The sequence below is a fragment of the Miniopterus natalensis genome, chromosome 4, assembly GCF_054644295.1.
Source record: "Miniopterus natalensis isolate mMinNat1 chromosome 4, mMinNat1.hap1, whole genome shotgun sequence".
NCBI lineage: Eukaryota > Metazoa > Chordata > Mammalia > Chiroptera > Miniopteridae > Miniopterus > Miniopterus natalensis.
Window position 1 is genome coordinate 35500205 of NC_142084.1, and position 15992 is coordinate 35516196.

The 15992-nt window shown below is 40.0% G+C and overlaps 1 protein-coding gene across 1 annotated transcript in view; it reads right to left on the bottom strand.

Moving 5' to 3' along the window:
• SLC7A11 (solute carrier family 7 member 11) overlaps positions 1–15790 on the bottom strand; it is a 71037-nt gene extending 55247 nt beyond the window's left edge. The window contains exons 1-3 of the mRNA XM_016210200.2: positions 15260–15790; positions 9774–9900; positions 6060–6175 (exon numbers count right to left, since the gene is read on the bottom strand). Of these exons, the coding sequence (XP_016065686.2) occupies positions 6060–6175; positions 9774–9900; positions 15260–15536 (520 nt within the window). The 5' untranslated portion in view covers positions 15537–15790. The remainder of the gene's footprint in view (positions 1–6059; positions 6176–9773; positions 9901–15259) is intronic.
• Between the last annotated feature and the right edge of the window lie 202 nt (positions 15791–15992).

Below are 15992 nucleotides of genomic sequence, written 5' to 3' on the forward strand. Positions count from 1 at the left end.
GGAAGGGGGAGGGAGGGAGGGGGAGGGAGGGATGGATGGGTAGGGGAGGGGGAGGGAGGGAGGGATGGGCAGGGGGAGGGATGGATGGACGGGGAGGGGGAGGGAGGGAGGGATGGACGGGGGAGGGGGAGGGGGAGGGAAGAAGAGACAGCCTTATTTTTGGAACCTCTATCTATATATTAGAGAAGAGGAAAGAGGATTTGTTACTTTCATAAAGAGTATGCACATTCAGTGCCTATTGAAAAAGAAAAAAAGTATTTGGATTTTCCTTTATATTTTGCTGAGTCTTCTTAGAGAAATGGAAGACAAAATTAAACAAATATTACAAATTGATAATCTCACCTCGCTTTGCTCTCAGACAGCTGAAATAAAAATTCTGGTTAAGACTGATTTCCCTCAAAGCTTTCTCAAAACTCTGCTGCATCGGAGCACCCAGACGGTGCCCTCATTACGAGGCACAGCCGAGATGCACCTCGGGGACCCTGAGGGACAGTTAACAAGGGGCCCGCAGCCAGCGCAGAGGCCCGGGAAGGTCCTCACCCGGCTGTCACTGCCCTTTCATCATGTGTCTTGACGGAGAACCTCAAGTCTACACGTGCTGCTTATCCAACAAGACTGGAAAGGGACGTGGGATTCACTAAATGCAAGAGCTTTCTGCAGCTCTGAAACAAATAATACCTACTTTGTTTTTTATACACTATCTACCCACAAGGTAATAATCAAAGAAATCTGAGCAAGTTCTCTAGTCCTAGTTTTACTCTTTGAATAATAATTGCCAATTTCACACATTAGGAACTACTTATACCAATTTGAGATGATGATGATGATGATAATAATGGTTATTATTATTATTTTGCTTATTTTAAGTATTACCAAAATGAAAATAAAGAGACATGGAGTTTTTTGTCACTTATTTATGATACAGTTTCCTAAGAACTGAAATGCAGCCAGGAAAGCCATATGTACAAATCCTGGAGATAACAAATACATATTTGAAGGGAGCTGTATCTGAAAAGGATGTTTAGGGGAATGTTAAGGACTGACTGTGATTTAGGAACAGGCAAGTATGTCTTGCTCATGTCTGTAATTCAAGTCTGTCTCTGCTTTTGCAGAGTGAGATTACTGAGCCTGGATATATTGGATTTTCTCCCAGGTTCAGGTTCTCCCTGGCTTCTGACTTCCGACTGCTTCATGCTACACTGATAAAATATGTGAATGACGTATGGATGCTACGTGGTCTAGCTAAAGTGGATTGTTTTTCATAACAGCTGCCTGGGATGCCTTTATCTCTTTGTTAGTATTTATTTCCTGGATGCACTAATTTCAGAGAAGACGTGTAGCAATAAACAGAGAGTCTGTATTTAGGATCTCACTAAATTGTAAGCATTAAATAAATATGTGACCACATGGAAACTTCACTTCTTTAGTATGAACTTTTGTCCTTTCTTTCCTTTTGATGCATACTGGCCCCATCCAGCATCCTGACTCACCCACCTCCCACTCCCTCGAGGGTCCACTCCCTTAATCTTAAGCCCTCAGGACAAAGAGGTTCTGATCAGCATTAAATAACCTTAGGAACAAGGCCTCAGGTCTGTTGACCACAGAGACAGAGTTTCAGTCAAACTAGAGATCACATCTAGGCTTCAGTTGTGTTTTAGCTCCAGGCCCAGAAAAGCAGCAAAACTAGACAAAGAGATGCTGTGGCTGACGTCAGGACCAAATGCATTAACTAATCACCCCCTGCCCTAGCACTGCCGCACCAGTAGGGACCATGACCCTGATTCCCACAGTCACCGTGATTAGTGATCTTTCCCCTGTATAACCCATCCGCTGGAAGCCCTGGGGGAGCTGGGTCTTTGAGCATTAGCTCATCGGTCTCCAGGTGTGGACTGCTTCCTAAAAATAAACTCTTTCTTTGCTACAAACTCCTGTTCGTGTCTTATTGGGCTTTAAGCAGGCAGGCAAATGAACCCCTTTAGGCTGGTAACAACGTAAACTATTATGCCTGGCTGAGCATGGCTCAGCGGTGGAGCATCGACCTAGGATCCAGGAGATCCTGGCTTGATTCCTGGTCAGGGTTGTAGGCCCGATCCGAGTGAGGCGCGTGCAGGAGGCAGCTGATCGATGACGACTCTCTCACCATTGATGTTTCTGTTTCTGTCTCTCTCTCTCCCTTACTCTCTCTGAAACTGGTAAAGATATATATATATTTTTAAAAAGTAAACTATTATTATATGGCAGAAACTGCGCAAACTCTTTCCATGGATAGTTATTTAATCTTAATCTCTCTATGACATGGTTACCATCATTGGCCTTATTTTTGAAATGAGACCTGGGACATTAATTAACATGCCTATGTTCACATAGGTGCATGTGAAGATAGGATTGGAGCCCAGGCGGGCTGACTCTAGAGTCCACACTTCAGCCACTAGTTCCCAAGTAACAAGGAGGAAGCAGCTCAAAGACATATATGATCCCATTAGTACTCTCCGTTCTTCCAAAGCCCTGGTGGCTCCTCTCTGCCGAAGTTCACGTTTGTCTTGGCTGGGATTTCAGGATACTTCAATGCCACATTTAATTGTCATCTTCCCAAAGAAAATGGTTGTTGTTTGCAGTACTTGTGTGCATTTCAATGCTATGCATATCTGCCTAAGAACTGGCTGTCCTGGTAAGTTAGTTATGGTAAAAAAGCAGTAAGCATAGCCAGGCTTCAGAAAATGAAACAAAGCCACTTCACATGCTATGTTTGAAATGCTAGCACAGAACTGGTCCTAGATTTTCTTTCATGTAAGTTACTGATGCCAGGAAAATACAGTTTTAGAAAAGAAAATACAGTAACGCCGTTTGTAGAACTGGCTAATTTTTGTTCACGGTGCAATCACATTATTTTTATTTTGTCTGCTTTCCCTAATTATTCTCACAGGTATAAGAAGCTGGGCAGGGCTGTCTACTCAGCTACATAAACTAAACTCTTATAGACTTGGAGAGGTTGTTAGGGATGGATCTGGGACTAGATCTCACATTTTGAGAAAATATTTTTATTACAGTGTTCTTCTTTTCCAGTGTGTGCTTACTTAGGGTTTAGTTTCAGGAGACCAGAACAACAGACAAAATATCATTTTAAATATTCAACATATGCACTTCAATGCTTCCTGAAACTACAAAAACTGACATTTCATGGGGTTTCCCAGAAGGTAAAGGGAGTAATGTCAGTGCTGGGCTAGAGGGGAATGCCAAACGTGAACATAAGATTTCCCAGTTACACTTCCACATGCCTCATATGTTTACCACAAAGGCGAGGTCTCTGGACAAACACAGCTCCTCTTCTTTATTAATCGGACAGGAATGAGTACAGCCCAGGCGCTGCTGTACTTACCATGGGGTTACATCCAGTGTGAGACGAAAATATTCTAAGTCAAAAATGCACTTAATACGCTTAACCTCCTGAACATCATAGCTTAGCCAAGCCTACCTTAAATGTGCTGAGTGCAATAAAACAGACAAACAGACAAACCAACAAAACTGGCTGCACAGTCCCCGGCAGAGTGCGGGCATGGGGTGTTTACCCTGGTGCCTGGGTGTCGGATTATTGCGCTCACTGCCCTTGCCCAGCCGGCATCACGAGAGTGTATCCTACCAATTATCGCTAGCCAGGAAAAAATTAAAATCAAAATTTGAAGTATGGTTCCTACTCAATGTGAATCGCTAACACATCATCAGAAAGTCTAAAAATCGTAAGTCGAACCACTGTAAGTCGGGAATCGCTGTACTTTTTAAGGGGTAGGGGGTGAGGAGTACATTAGCATTTAGGAATTCTCCACCCCCACCCCACTCTCATTTCCTAAGTGGTTGGCTAACATTTCAAAAAACCTGAAATTCCTTTTTTCTGTGATTTGTTTATAACACAGTCCTTCAGGTCTGCTCTTCTGCATTGAACTACAGATTTCAAACTACCACAAAAGTTCCCCCCCCCCCATATGAGGAAGCAGTTCATGCAATGAGACTCTGCTTTGTACTGCTCACTAACCCTCCACCCCCAGCAGGCAGAAAATCACCTACCCTAACTTTGAGTAATGCAGGCTGTGAAAAATTTGCCCCCAGGTGAGTTTCTCCTTCTCTATTGCCATCTCCACTTCCTGTTGCTCCATTAAAGCTAAATTCTTCTCAAAGACAGTTTGACATTCCCAATTAGGCCACTGACTTACATTATTTCCCACTGAGTCACAAGAATATCCATTTTTTTCTCTTTAGTGCTTCTGATAATAGGAACACATTTCCCCAGAATTTCAAGATAGCAAAAGAACATGAGAATTTGTAAACTAATGTTATAAGTAATGGCATAAGTAGAGAAAAATGTCTAGCTTCATCCAAGATACACTCAGGCTCTTTGTTAACTGTCTGATCACCAATCTCTACTACAGAAAGAAATTTTGCAAACTGCAAGGTACTTAGTTATCCTTATATATGATTGCTTCAAAATTTTGGTTTGAATGGTTACCATTTACTACCTTAAAATTCAAATTTTCCCTTAAAATTTTTTAATAGAATTTGGATAAATAAGAAAATAGTCATCTAGACTTTGCAAAATAGTAATGTGTTAGTTGTGGTGCAGCTTCAAGGCCAAAGTGGGCAATGCTCATGGATTTGTATGTTTACGTAGAATGTATTTAAAGTTTGCTGGTTATGGCTTTTAATTAGTAAGTTCTATTGGCAATTTACAGAGCTCTTGAAAACACTACCCCTACCATTCTCTTTTCAAATATAATAATTGTGATATGCTTCTGCCTCAGTCAATCCAGGGACAAGAATAGAATGGGCACAACATTGGCTTTTAGTATGTCCCTTAGTGGAACACCAGATTTATCAAGAATTTAGCAGAAATTTCAATTCTGCTAAAGGCCTTAAAAATTTGGCATAGCTTCCCTTTCTATAGCCATTCAAGATAAATTATCTTTTCACAGGTATTTTGCCAATAAGTAAGATTGATGTTTAAAGTAGTTTAATATTTACGACCAAATCACAAAACTGAGAAATTGTGACACAGTTTCAATTCCAGGTTGCTGGCCTCCGGAGCCTGAGCTGTAACCACTACCATATTTTTATGTGTAATTCCTCTTTCCTGATAACTAACCACTCACCTCTCTGCTGTCAAATGTTCATCATTCTCTTCATTGTCCTATTAAAATACTTGAGCTACACACAACTAAAAATTCTATAATTATGTTATCCAGTTATTTCTGTGTAGCTTTCTATTTCCAAGTAATTTAAACAATCAAATGTTGATTCTTAAAACAGTGATTCAATTAGCACCTAGAATTAAGTTATAGTTTCCAGTAAGAGTCAAGGGTTTGGAAGCTAGACCCTTCTGAGAACTTAGCCACACTTGGCTTTTATATCACTTATGTGATGTGCAAAATCCTCTTTTAATTTCTTTTTAAAACTTTTTCTACTATCTGTGCCCATTGATAAAAATGAGCAATTTACTAATTTGGAAACCATAAAGAAAACTCCTAGCTGAGAAATGCTACTATTAATCAAATATAGAAAGAAGACTCGTGGCCATCAATGGACAGCTAAACCCATAACACTAACGACAGCTGCTAACACTATAAAATGTATAAACACAACACACACATCCAACACATACACATCATAGTCCAATAGGATAAATGAGTTATAATTCAGCATGTTATCTCCGAGGAAGGAAAATTTCTAATATTAAAAATCCACAAAATAATTGGGTTTTCATCTGTAATTGTCTCTTTTTCATACAATCCAATTTCTATTTTACTAACAAGGTAGTTTTCTTTGCCTATTTTAAACGATACACCATCGTGGCTATTGACCCAATGCAAAATTGGCGTGTAATGCAGTATCAGGGATCGCTCCAAATACTTATTCTTTTCATTATTTTCCAACACAAATTTGGCAAGGAACTATGAGCAAAAAGAATATAATGAGGAAAATAGTTCCCACCATGCGAAAAGTCTGTAGAAACTTTGTCTCCATTCACTTTTGTGGGTTTTTAATTGTTTCACATTCATATCTATCATACTCACTTAAGCCCACAGCTGTAATGAGCTTGATTGCAAGTTCAGGAATTTCACAATGAATAAAAAATGGTTCCAGAAAGTAGCGTCCAAATGCCAGAGATATCACAGCAGTGGCTGCAGGGCTAGAAAACATATATATTTAGGTTACTACAGGAAAAAAATAGCATCTTCAATAAACTTTTTCTACCATGAGATATTTTTATTCAGCGCATGGGACATGTTAAATATGATAGTCTATAACTTTTAGAACTCCATGTTTGATTAGGTTGTCACCAACATTTCAAATGAAATATTGTCTATAACTTTGGTGGATAGTTGGGAGCAAGGCTGGGTGCTATCAATTTTGCCTCTGTCATCCCATATTTGCCTTTTTCCCCCTTAAAAGTCTAGTTTATTACTTGAGATCCTGACAGAGCTGAGCTTCAAAAGAAGCAGTCTTCTCTCATCATTGATGTTTCTATCTCTCTCTCTCTCCCTCTCCTTTCCTCTCTCTGAAATCAATAAAGATATATTAAAAAGAAAAGAAAAGAAGCAGTCTTCTTTCTCACTAAGTCAACAATTAAATCCCAGTCACAGTAAGAATGTTTTAATGGTGCGGATCTAATGGGATGGGGCATGGTCAGGAAAATGAACACAAAACAACAAAAAAATTATTAAGTGTTCATTGCAAATATATGCTTACATCCTTGACACATTTATTATTATTTTTCCAGTACAGATGAAAATTTGAAGAGCCAAGTGGTTATTCTTAATTCCATGGAAATATTTAGATGCAAAGTTTAAGCTAAAAATAGAAGTGCTCTTGTAATTTTACACAAGTGAGAAAATGTGTAAAATAAGAAAATGAAATAAGTTCAGGTATATAGCAAAATAGGTAACAAGCCATTTCATTTTAATTCTTCAAATATTTCTGATAAAATTACACATCTTTTGGGTATATATATATAATACACACACTCACTCTATATATACACACTTATATATATACACACACACACTCATGAATACATATATATATTCATATATATATATATATATATAGTTATATGAATGCATATTCTTTGGATACACAATACACAGACAAGCCCCTGGGATTACCTAATTTCTCAGGCAATCTTCCCTTCCAGCTTCTCCTCTTTCTCATGGTTACCCGACACCCACATCCAATCCCTAGACTGTCAGACAACCAACCACTATTATGAGCTCTGGCCTTGGCCTGCTGGTATCAGACAGCACTGTAAATTTCTTGCCATTCTTCTTCTCCTGGAGAGCCCTCACCCCCTCTTCCAAAACAGGGCTATTTTTCCTGTTCTACATAATTTATAAATCTTTTGATGTATAAATTAAAATCTGATCATGTCATTTTAGTGCTTTCAAAACATGCTCAGGACATGCAAAAATCCTTCATTTCCAATCTCCATCTAATGTAAACTTCTCCTTCTCCTTCAGTTTGCTTCTTCCCACCAGAAGGATCTGCACACCCCTTGCCTGGAGCCCCTGCAACTCATTGACAGTTTTTTTATACCTCAGGTCTAGTTCAATCTTCCTTTGCCTGAGAAAGTTTCTCTAGTCCTCTCATTGTATGAGATCTACCAGGTATACTCTCTCAGTGAACCCCATGGCTTCCTTTTCTCAGTGCTCATCATAGTAGCAACTTTACATTCACTTATGTGATTTCTTGATTGATAACTATTTCCCACACTTGACCTTGAGCTCCATGAGTACAAGATTGTGTCCATCATAATCACTGTTTTATCCCCAGTGTTCACTATAATGGCTATCATGTAGTAGAAACCCAATGAATTTTGAATATATGGTGAATATGTGAATTTGATCTAATGGCCCCTGCTTTGTATTGATGTGTGATATTTCTTTCCTTGACATCTATGTTTTACAGATGATTTCTGGCACTTTTAACAGGGGACCAGAACACAGACATCTAAAATATTAAGTAAGACTACAAGATAGCATGTTCAATGTCAAAGGAGACGCAGAGACTGTATGTTTCAGAAGAACTGGAGAGGAAAGAAATACCATACACCAGGGTGAACAGGAAATTAACTGTAAAAAAGAGAGAATTTAAGTTGACCTTTGAAGAGTTAAGATTCAGATCATCAGGAAAGAGTGGAAAGCACACCCCTGGAAAATCCCAGACTTTAGAAAAGGAACAAAGCACTTATCATTATTTCATTACAACAAGTCTAAATAATGTAGAATTGTTTAAAATGAGAACAGGCTTATCAAAAAGTAAATTCTACTCTGAAGACCTTTGTTTAAAAAAAAAAAAAAAGAGACTCCTAGCCCTAGCCTGTTTGGCTTAGTGGTTAGGCAGGGAGGGGTGGAGAATGTCTGGCCCATGGGCTGAAATCATTTGGTCTGGCCCTGCCAAGGCATCCACAGGTGGGACTCGAAATTCAACAAATTCAAATAAATGTTGGACCAAATATAGCAGGCTAGTTTTTACGTTGATAATTTTATATGACCCGAGAATGATGTTATAAATATCCAAATGGCCCTTTGCAGAAAAAAGGTTTCCCACCCCTGAGTTAGATCATTGGCCCTCAGAGTGAAGGGTCCCAGGTTCAATTCCTGTCAAGGGCACATACCTCAGTTGCAGGCTCGATCCCCAGCCTGGTTGGGCTGGGTAGGGGGGTATGTGGAAGGCAACCAATTGATGTGTCTCTCACACGGATGTTTCTCTCTCTCTGTCTCTCCACAACCCACCCCCCCCCCCACTCTCTCTGAAAAGCAATAGAAAAAATATCCTTGGGTGATGATTAAAAAAAGAAAAAAAGACTCCTAGGACTATAAAGATCAAGATTAGTGTTAAGCCAATGCTTATTAACTCTGTCTTTGCCACTTACCCACAAATAAATGATAAGATAAAAGTTCATGGGCTCTCAGGTGTGTACCTCTGATAAGTTTACAGGAAGAATAAGTTTTCCTAGATAATTCTATTAAACTCAGTGATCAGAACATGCAAGTCATGTTTCCTGAAAGCAATTAAACTTAGGAACTGCAATACTCTAAATGACATAAATTTCCCATGAAGTTGAAGAGAACTTGCTGGTCAGAGTGACTTAGCACAACTGGATTTGATTCTAAACCAAGAGTCTTGGGAAGAGAGCACATTGCTACAGCAACAAAATGAGAAAAGATTTTCACAACTGTAGTCCACTGATTTAACATGAGGGAGTGAGTCATTAATGTCAAGTCAAGTCTTATTTCTTTGTAAAGCATTAAACTTGGTGACACGCTAAGTTGTGAAAAAGAACAGAATGTTCCTAGTCACAAAGCCTGAGTCAAGTTAACTGTCTTAGGGGTGTAATCCGTAAGACTAACAACTCCAGTTCCTAGCATAGGACTTCCTTTTGTCTGGCAAGTCAAAGGTATGATTTATAAAGGTGGATTTTGATGCTTCTTGTCCTTTCAGGCTAACATCTTCCTTGAAAATGCCATAGGGAATAATTGAAGATTAAAGAAAAGCAGCTACCACAAAGTTTGGCTTGGTTGGCGAACTATTGCCTGTGGGAAAACTGCATTAGAAATGTTAATTGAGAAGGTATTTCATCACAGACTTTGTGTCCTGAAGTAGATATATTTACAGCATAGTCACATGATATGCATATTTTAATTAGTTAAAAATATTCAAGGTAATTCAATGAAGGGTGTAACACATAGGTTTATTTTTCCTTAATTTTTTCCTGCTTGTGTACTTACCGGATTATGAGCAGTTCCACCCAAACTCGTACAAAAGCTGGTAATGGGCCAAAGACTTCCAGAATATATGTGTAATGACCACCAGATTTCTTTATACTTGTTCCCAATTCTGCATAGGACATGGCTCCTGTGAAATATTTATAATAAACAGGTACAAAGATAAATATCACCAAGTCATCCTGCAGTAGAATTAATACAACAATGTTTATATTGCACGGGATGTTACTACATCCTTTGGTATAAATGACATTCTTATTTCAAGACAAGTAACAGTCATATAATTGCTAAAGAGCCACTGAATTCCTTTTGTAACTTCCTTAAATTTGAGATCTAGTTCATGATGTTCAAACAATGTAAGTTTACTTGAACTGGTAAAGACAAACTTCTAAAACAATACCACTGTGAATCTCAAACCTGGGAACAACGGAAAAAGAGGAGATAGATGCCAATATACTAACCTATTTTTAGAGCATAACTTCACACTAAGATAAGAAACTATCCCAAACTGACTTCATTATATTGAAAATCGTTTTAGCAAATATTTCTGTGTTACATCAAAATAAAGATTTTTCTGGCACTGGCCAGGTAGCTCTGTTGGTTAGAGTGTCGTCCGGATACAACAAGGTTGTGAGTTTGATCCCAGGTCAGGGCACACACAAGAATGAACCAACGAATGCATAAATAAATGAAACAAGAAGCCCTAGCAGTTTGGCTCAGTGGTTAGAGCGTTGGCCCTCAGACTGAAGGGTCCCAGGTTTGACTCTGGCCAAGGGCACCTACCTCAGTTGCAGGCTGGATCCTGGGTCCCAGTCAGGGCACGTGTGGGGGGCAACCAATCGACGTGTCTCTCTCACATTGATGTTTCTCTCTCTCTCTCTCTCTCTCTCTCTCTCACCTACTTTCTCTCTCTCTTCCACTCTCTTTGAAAAGCAATGGAAAAAATATCCTTGGGTGAAGATTAAAAAAATAAAAAATAAATGGAACAACAAATCAATCTCTCTCATCAGTAAATAATAAAAAAAATAAGGCTTATCTGTTTTTCAGAAAAGTATGAACTCTAGGTCTTGAAAAGCTTCACTTTTTTTTGTAGGATATGTTTTATATGCAACAAAATGAATTTTAACTCAGATATTCTATTTCTGGAAAACATTTTCTTTGATGTTTTTAAAGTATATACTTCTGGGTGGTTGAAATATACTTTTAAAAAAATGATGCTATAAGCTACATTTATTACGTTAGGTAAAATTCATTTTAGACCAAATTTTAACATTTAGCAACACAATTCACATGGACTTGAGTAAGTTATGTAACCTTCTAAAACTTCAGTTTCATTTGCTGTATATCAGTGTGATAATGGTGCCAAGGACAGTACTGGGTCTGACACTTGGAATGAGTACCTCATGAAATACAGCTATACCCATTAATTTGAACAATTACATATTAAGAAAATAGAAAATATATCTTGATATTATGTGAAAAGTTCTACCATACTGCTAAGTACTCAAATGTAACAAATAATTTTTGCTTGAGCTACTTCAGAGACTAAAAGTGTGGGAAATTATCACTAGTCAGCAAGACATCAGATAGAATTATCCAACATGAATAGAATTTGGATACTCAGTGAAATCTTGGAATCACTTATCCTATTCCTGAACCTAGCATTTTATCAGTCACCCAGGAAGAATTTTTTATTTAAATACAAACAAACAAAAAACAGATTCTAGGGCCATACCCCAGACCCATACTCTAACCAAGAGAGGCTAGACTCTCCAAAAGAGGGATCCAAGATAAGCTATTACTTTAAAATTTGCACAGATGATTCTAGAGTAACTAGTTTGGAGATTGATAGTCGGGGATCACTGAGATAGTTTGCCTATTTATAATTAATTATAATTATCTACAATCCACTTTCTGCTGGAAACCAGTCGCCATCTTGGTAGTCTGAACAGAAAAGCATCCAAAATAAAAAGTTATTGGCTTGAGTCTTAAGTACCTCAGAATTTGTTGCCAGAGAATCAATACCTAGACCTGTGCATGCTTTCCAGAAACTCCAGGATGGTTACCCTAGGTTTAAATTGAGTTCTGGAGGAATGAGATTTTCATTTAAAATTCTCAAGCTCATGAAAAAAGTTCAACACAGGATATAAAAATCCATGCATTTACCCTGGCTTTAAAAAATAATTGTAAACCAAATATATAGATTCTCTACTTTTAGTTCCAGAGTTTTAGAGTTTTAAAAGAAAGGATTTCTTACATTTTGCTTTGCTTCCTGTTAGGAAGGCCCTCCTGTCAAAAAGATTCCAGTAACTTAAGTGACACATGTAAATACGTAAATACCAATAAGTAGATTTCATACAGGGGCACACTCCCTGCAATTAATAATCAAAGACTGAAGGATCTCAGAGGGAAGGAGGGGGTGGGGAAGTAGGTGGGAAGAGATTAATCAAAGAACTTCTATGCTTATGTGCATAACCTATGGACATTGGTATGGGGAAGGCTGGGGGCTGGGGTGGATGCAGGGTGGAGGGGATCAATAGCGGAAAAAGAGGGACATCTGTAATACTTTCAACAATAAAGATAAATTAAAAAAATAATAGTAATCAAAGAATACCACCTCAGGTGTAACTTTAGTTAGTTCCATGTTACCCAGGAGATGATGAGACCTCGGCCCTTGTTTTCTTGAGGGAAAAATTTCAATCAAGGGACAAAGTGTAGAAAAGAAAGCAAGAATTTATTGACCTCAGCAAAAATATATTTAGGACAATGAAACAAGGAAGGGCACAGAAGTAACAGGAGAGCCTAGGCTGGGCTGCTTTGGCTCACTGGGAAGTCAGAGAAAAGGGGAAAAGGGGGCCTTGGAGACAGATTCAGTGGGTTAGCCCATTGCTCCCCTGGTTACAAGTCTCATGGGGTCCTTAGAGGTTAGGGGACATGTGCCTGTAGGGGAAGAAGAATGGGATGGGAATGGCATGGGCATGCTCCCTGGAGGGAGAGCCCCTGGGACTGAGCTGCCTCTGCCCATTGCTCCCCTGATTGCACGTCTCGTGGGCTCCCTTAGAGCTGTGATTTTGTGTAAAAATGGAATCACATAGTTGGAGCTGCACGCGTGGTAGGCAGTTAGACAGATATGAGGAGAGAAAGAACGATGGGCTAGGTACTGAAGGTCATTGGGGTGGAAAGCCCCAGATGGCTAGCAAAAGGCAATTGTAGAGTGGGACCTCACCCCCGGGGTGGCCTTTCCTCCCCTAACACATTGCTGGTCATATGGGCCCCCTGGCCTTTCTTCCCTAGACATAACATCTAGGACTCAGTTGTATTTCAGCTCTAGGCCCAGAAAAGCAACAACACCAGCCAGAGCTGACCTCAGGACCAGTTGCTTTGGATAATGACCCCTGCCAAGGCAGTGGAGACCACAACCCTGAAAGGTCACACCTGGATGAGACCTTCCCCTGGGACCTCCTAAAACCTCCACCCTTAGAACCATTAGGTTTGTGTGGTGGGCACACAGAGCAAGATACAGATCTTGTAACATAGAAAACCACACCTGGAACCTATAAGTTCATATTAACGATTGTCACCCCAATAAATTTAATAAAGTGTTAAAACAAACAAACAAACAAGCAAACAAATAAAAACAACCAGGAGGACAGAGGACCCAGCATACTCCCTCCTGGGAGCATGCTGCAGCATATCCCTCTCCCTTTCCCTTCCCTACTCCCGTGCAAGTTACCATTAGCTTCCTCTCTCCCAAGATCCAAGTGCCCTTCCTTTGCCTCTATAACTTGTTTCCTAAGCCCATTTCTTCTAGGAATTACTTTTTCTACCTTGGTGATTTACCAAATAAATGTCCTCTTATAGTTGGAGTCTTGGCTCTGAATTCTTTCCTAGCCAGAACCCAAGTATCAAGGATGCTGAACTCAGGTCAGGTCTGACCCCACGAGTCTAACACCTGGTGCTGTTCCCACTGCTTACAACACATGCATATAAGTATGTAAAGTCCAGGAAAGTGGTACAGTTTTTCTTATTAGACACAGATTTACTCCAAATAGACCCACTATTGTAGAAGATTACAGGCTGAAGGTGCGCAAAGTCATTTAAGATGATCAACAATTAAGTTTCTCTTTGGCTAGACATGTACATGCCAGACCATGTGAATACCACGACTCTTTTTAAAAATCTAAAAATTATTCCCCCATGGGTCTTCTTGAACAAAGACCCTGGTTTAACAGGTTTTCTTTAAAATACCTTCTTCCTTTTAAAAATAAATAAATAAAATGACATGTTACTAATAACAGAAATTTGAGTTCTCTAAATGAATGCTCAAACCAATGCATTAAAGCATCACAAGGCCTTAGGAATGAATGGACTAACGTGTATAGAACCAAGAGTTAGTACTTGGTCCTAGAGTTATAACAGAGTTAGTAGCTTTACAGAGTGGTGACTTTTGAAATCAAAACACAGTGTGCCAGAGAAAAGCAAATATATCTTAAACATTTATCCCATAGCAAAAATGAAATTTATTTTTGTGAACCATTCACCAGTTTTTGTCATCTTTACAACTAACTCATGTAGCTTTCTAGTAATTTGTTCACCTCATGAGGGGGCATTTATTGCCTCTTTACTATTAACTGTCACATCAACAGAAGAAATCTCGATCTTGAAGGAAAATTAATAATCATATTTCTTCTAGCAGTTCTGTTCAGTGAACAGGTGGACAAATGGGCTGTGTCTCCAGAGAACAAGCAGACTGTAAATGAGGAAAACAAATCTGGGCAAGCACAGCAAACTCACGCCCAATTCCAGTTTTAAAATTTATGTTGCACAAGTTCGTAGGTATTGGGGAGAGATGAAAGGTTAAAAAAATCTGAAGTATGCTCAGACCTTTGCCATACACCCACTCATGATAACAATTGCCGTCATACATCTTTCCACGTCAAGGACTTTTGATAGAATCCGAGGAACTGACAAGCACATGAAGTTAAAAAATGTAAAAGGAAAAGACTGCCACCTGCTTGTCTTGCCAATAAAAAAAAAAAAGTCAGTAAAACTTGTGCTGAACACTCCGTTCCAGGTCTAAATAGGCCACACCGGGTTTCACTTCCCAGGTGTTTCATTCAACGTGCCAGCTGCCAAGACGTCCCAAACACACAGAACCAAGCACAACCGCCCTGGACAGAAAGCTTGCATGGATTCCACTGGGTCATCTAAGTTAGCCTTTGCTCTGGTCACCACAGGGAAAAGTCAGAAAATAGTCTGTCTTAGTTAGGCAAAGCTAGCACAGCCTGCAGGAATCGATCGGAAGGAATTCAGGATCCTGCCAACAGTGCACACTGTGTTTGGGTAGTTCACATACCTAAACAAAAATCAGAAAACCTGATATATAGCCTTTGCCACTTCATTCACTGCTTAAACATTACCCTTTGCTTTCCCGGCGAGCGAACTGCCCAGCTCCACAGACACCCACCCCAAGAAGAAGCTGCACTCACCGAATAGCGACAGGACCCCGCAGACGGTCCAGACAATCAGAGACATGCCCACGCTGCCCGTGTTCTGCAGCACGCCCTTGGGAGAGATGAAGATTCCCGATCCAATGATGGTGCCAATGATGATGGAGATGCCCCTCAGCAAAGTAATTTTCTTCTTCAGCATCACTGCCTCCTGCCCAGGGGGCTGCTTGCCACCCAGGGAAGGCAGCCTCTCCTCATCAGTGCCGGGCAGGTAACCTCCATTGGAGATGGTGGACACAACAGGCTTTCTGATCATTGCAGTGACACGCGGTGGGAAAAATGAAACAGGCAAACAAAAAAACCCTGAAACTTTCAACTTTGGTGTCTCTTGGTGTGAGTAACCAATCCCTTCCTCTTTGCTGCCAGAGTGTCTCTCAGGGCCACTGTGTTCACAGTTCAAAAACTCAGAGGAGTCTTCTCCCCTTTAGCTGCCTCCTTACTCCTCCGGAGCACCTGTGGGTTCCTAGGGCTCCAGCTCTCACACCTCCGCGGACACCTCGGAGCAGTGGCTGCCTGCCGCGGCTGCCCTATCATTACAGCCCAGCCCAGCTTCCTCAGGGCTGGTATTTAAGCTCCTGCCTGTCACACCAACTTAACTCCAGCTAAGTGATGATGCAAATCCTCCAGGTTTGCATCAGCCACAAGAGAAGCTCCAGCATGACTCAGCGCTTTTTTTTTTTTTTTTTTTTAAACAGTAGCAGCATGTTGCTCA